This window comes from Colius striatus, chromosome 3 (assembly GCF_028858725.1).
Source record: "Colius striatus isolate bColStr4 chromosome 3, bColStr4.1.hap1, whole genome shotgun sequence".
Classification (NCBI taxonomy): Eukaryota; Metazoa; Chordata; class Aves; order Coliiformes; family Coliidae; genus Colius; species Colius striatus.
The window spans coordinates 98,611,843-98,616,069 of NC_084761.1; the positions used below are offsets into that span (position 1 = coordinate 98,611,843).

General features: G+C 62.1%; 1 protein-coding gene across 1 annotated transcript; it reads left to right on the forward strand.

Annotated features, from left to right (window-relative positions):
- The first annotated feature begins 2,360 nt into the window (after positions 1-2,360).
- On the forward strand, positions 2,361-4,123 carry EGR4 (early growth response 4). Its single transcript, XM_061994181.1, has 2 exons — positions 2,361-2,499; positions 2,790-4,123. The coding sequence occupies exons 1-2, from the start codon at positions 2,361-2,363 to the stop codon at positions 4,121-4,123; spliced, it is 1,473 nt and encodes a 490-aa protein (XP_061850165.1).
- Positions 4,124-4,227: the final 104 nt, after the last annotated feature.

Genomic DNA, 4,227 nt, shown 5'->3' on the forward strand with positions numbered 1-4,227 from the left:
CAGGGATGCTCCTGGCAGCAGTGATCCTGTCCCAGGTCTCAGGGATGCTCCTGGCAGCAGTGATCCTGTCACAGGTCTCAGGGATGGTCCTGCCAGCAGTGAACCTGTCACAGGGTTCAGGGATGCTCCTGGCAGCAGTGATCCTGTCCCAGGTCTCAGGGATGGTCCTGCCAGCAGTGATCCTGTCACAGGTCTCAGGGATGCTCCTGGCAGCAGTGATCCTGTCCCAGGTCTCAGGGATGCTCCTGCCAGCAGTTGGAGGTTGGACTGGATGATCTCTAAAGCTCCCTTCCAACCCCTACCATTCTATGATCCTGTCCCAGGTCTCAGGGATGGCCTTAACAGCAGGTAAGAGCAAGGACCTGGGCTCCAGCTCAGAGACTGGAGGCCCTGCACATGCCAAAGCCTTGTAGCCCAGTTAAAACATGGCACAGCCTGGGCAGCCAAGATCTGGGGTGTCCATCTAACACAGGAGAGGTGAAGAGTGAGGACCACTCAGTCCATCCCTTGGTTGTATCCCACCACTATCCAACAGATCCCCTAAGCAGCAGGCTGGGGTTGTGTTTGGTAGCTCCAGATGGACTCTTTTGCTCCTTTTTATCATCTTAGTCCCCATGATGTCCAGCTCTCCCCTGCAGACCCCGTTGCAGAGGAAGCCTCTGGGTCTGGGAAGCAGCAGCTTTGTGCCTGTGAAGAGTTTCATAGATGTGTTTTATGGTGGGTTATGAACACAACTCCACACAGCCAAACTGCTGAAGTGGCTGTCAGCTCCCCAGAGTATCCCTGCTCATGCAGGATCTGCTCCAAAGCAACAGCAGAAACCTGGAAATCTCCAACCAACCAAGCAGGGAAAGCAACAGCCTCCAGCCTTGCTTCACTGGAGGCTTCAGCCCAGGGGGATGAAGGGGTTGGGAGGATGCTCAAGGGCTGGGAGCATCAGGATCCTTCTGAACCTTTGCTTGTGTTGAGTCCTCTCTTCAAACATGCTCCTTTGGATGAGGTTAGGAGGGGGATTTGCAGCAGGACTCTGCCCTCTCCCAGCCCAAAGGCAGGCCAAAAGGCCTGGGTAGGAGCCATGAGCTCACATGACTGAAACACAGCGAGGGAGCTGGCCACAGCCTTTGCCTTCTCATTTTTGGCTGCTTGCTCCATCTCAGGAGGAGCCATCAGCTACTTCAGGGCTCCAAATGAAAGCAGATACGAAATGCCAGCAGAAAGGGTTGCAAAAATCAGGCACAGAAAAGGGGGTTTGGGGGGGGGGTTGGGGAGGCTGGGAAGGGGAGGGGGGAATAGCAAACCCAGCACCTTTCATGCTTCTAGAAGGAACAAGAGCAACAAAAGGCATTCACGGGGAAAAAATAGCATAAGGCAAATAAGAGCCTGGGGAGATGTAAATCTGGAAGAACAGCAGCCCACGGTGGGAGGGAGCCAAAGCCCCAGCACAGCGCTGCGGCGCAAGGGCCGGATCCGGACGGGTGCCCAGCACCCCCCACACACCTTTCCCCAGCCTTTCCCAGCCCTGGCAACTGCAGGGGAAAGCTGAAGCTGGAGGAGAGCGAAGGTCCCGTCCTCAGGAGCGGCTTTTGCAGGGCCGTGCGTGTGCACGGCCGGGGCTGGGGGTGCAGACGGGGGGATGCGGGCAGGACCGCGGGGGGATGCGCAGCTTTTGGGGGGATGCTGCGCGCACACACAGCAGCGGCACGCGCGGGGCCTGCGGCGATTCCTTAAACATATCGCGATTATTAGCTACAAAATGAGAGAGATGGAAGAGGGGGGAGGGAGGGAGAGAAGGGAGGGGGGAAGCAACAGGGAGAGAAAAAGGGGGAGGGGAAGGAGGGGGAGGGGGAGGGAGGGGGCAGCGCGTCACGGGAGAGATTTCCTTATTGGGACTCCCTTGCCCACATCCTGAGTCCATGTTTGGGCATTTACGTCACGGCAGCCTCACTGGGGACTCCAGAAATGGCTGCGGCGGAAGGTCGGAGCAGCCCCGCTGCAGCTATAAAGGGGGCGGCGGGGAGGGAGAGCCGGGCGTCCGCACGGGCTGCCGCTGCTGCCTGCATCCCCCCGCATCCCCCTGAACCCCCCGGGACCCGCACACACACCCTTACCACCCCCCCGGGGCGAAGCACCCCCCGGATCGCTCCCGCCGCCCAGCCCGAGCATCCCCCGGATTGCCCCAAGCATCCCCGAGCATCCTCCGGCTCGCCCCGAGCATCCCCTGGATAGCCCCGAGCATCCCCCTGATAGCCCCGAGCGTTCCCCCAGCTCGCCCTGAGCATCCCCCGGCTCTCGCTGAGCATCCCCCGGCTCGCCCCAGCCCGATCCCCGCCCCCCCAGCTCCGGCCGTGCATCCCGGGGAGATGCTCAACGTTATGGATTTCTCCTGCCCGGACCCGCTTTATTCCAAGTACGAGGAGAGCTGCGAGATGAAAAGCGGGGAGCTGCAGGGCCTGGGGCAGCCTGAGCAGCAACTTCTGGCAGAAGCCGATTTCCTCGGAGGTAAGGGCAGGGGGGAGCCGGGGAGGGATGCGGGACCCCGCCGGGAGTGATCCAGCATCTTCCCTCCGCTCTGCCCCCAGCCCCCGGCCGTGGGTCCAACAGCCCCCTCCGCTAGCCTGGGGGGGTCTTGGGGGTCCTGCCGGGGCAGGGGGGTGAAGCCCAGGGCTCCCCCGGCTCGGATGGGGACCCCGGGTGACGCAACATCAGCCTCCCGCCGTTCCCGGTCTCCTCCCCCGCTCCATCCCCGCAGCGCTCCGTCCCTCTAACCGCCGTCCCCTCTGTGTCCCCAGGTGAGCTGCTGGAGGCCTCGATGAGCGGGGGGGCGGTGGATTACCCCGCCCTGGGCAGCCAGCCTTCCCCTTCTCTCAGCTACACCGGCAGCTTCTTCATCAAGGCGGTCCCGGAGCATCCCCAGGACCAGGAATCTCTCTTCAACCTGATGTCGGGCATCCTGGGCATCTCCCCCTTCGCCTCCTCCGAGGGCCACCAAAGGCACCTGGACGCTCTTTACCCTTGTCCCGAGGTGGCTCAGAGCCAGCTGGACCTTTATGCCACCTGCCAGCCCGAGATGAACGGATCCAGCCAAGCCTCCTTCCCGGAGCAGGGCTACGGAGCCTTCCCCACGGCCGAGGGGGCTCAGCCCCTCCAGGCACAACCCACCTTAGGAAGCACCTCCCAGTGCTTCTTCCAACCCAAACTCCTGGACAACAAGCAGGACATCAAGCTCCCCTCCAGTTCCTCGGCCCTGGACAAGTTTAAAGCCTCCTGTGCTCAGTGGGAGCCCATCACCCAGCATCAGGCCTACTTGCCCGCCGGCTACCATTCCCCCGAAGCCTTCCCTGCTGGGGAGAGCAGCCAGGGGCTGTTCCACCCTCTGGGCTCCAAGATGGAGAGCGTGCTGTCCATCAGCTGCCAGTCAGAGCTGGGCAGCTTGGCAGAGGATGCCGCCTGCTTCAGCACCCAGCTGGGCTTTGGCTGCGAGCCAGACAACTTCCCTGCCCGCGGGGACTTCGCCGACGCCAAGATCCACAACCTCCCTCCTCCCTTAATGCCGGAGTTCGACGCCTCCTTGGCCCAGCCCGAAGTCCTGCCGGGGCTGATGAGCTCTGCCGAGCTCCTCCACCCTCACCCTTCGCCTTCTATCCCCACCACGGACTTTTTAGGCCGCCCCACCTCATCCTCCATCCCTTCCCTACTTCCCACCAACCCTCCCTCCTCAGCTTTGGGCGAGCCCAAAAAGAAGACCCGTCGAACCAAATGCTCTTCCAAATGCTTCTGCCCGAAACCCCACGAGAAAGCTTTCGCGTGCCCCGTGGAGAGCTGCGTCCGGAGCTTCGCCCGCTCGGATGAGCTCAACAGGCACCTCCGAATCCACACGGGCCACAAACCCTTCCAGTGCCGCATCTGCCTGAGGAACTTCAGCCGCAGCGACCACCTCACCACGCACATCCGCACGCACACGGGCGAGAAGCCCTTCTCCTGCGACACCTGCGGCCGCCGCTTCGCCAGGAGCGACGAGAAGAAGCGCCACAGCAAAGTCCACCTCAAGCAGAAAGCCAGGACGGAGGAGAAGCTCAAAGGTTTGGGCTTCTTCTCGGTGGGTCTCACCTTCGGGACGCTGTGAAAGCTTCGGCTGAGAGCTGGGACGAGACGGCGTTACCCGAGGGTCCAACCCTGAGCGTCTCACGGGAGAGCTGGGCTGGGAATATCGGCATCCTCCTGGGGTGG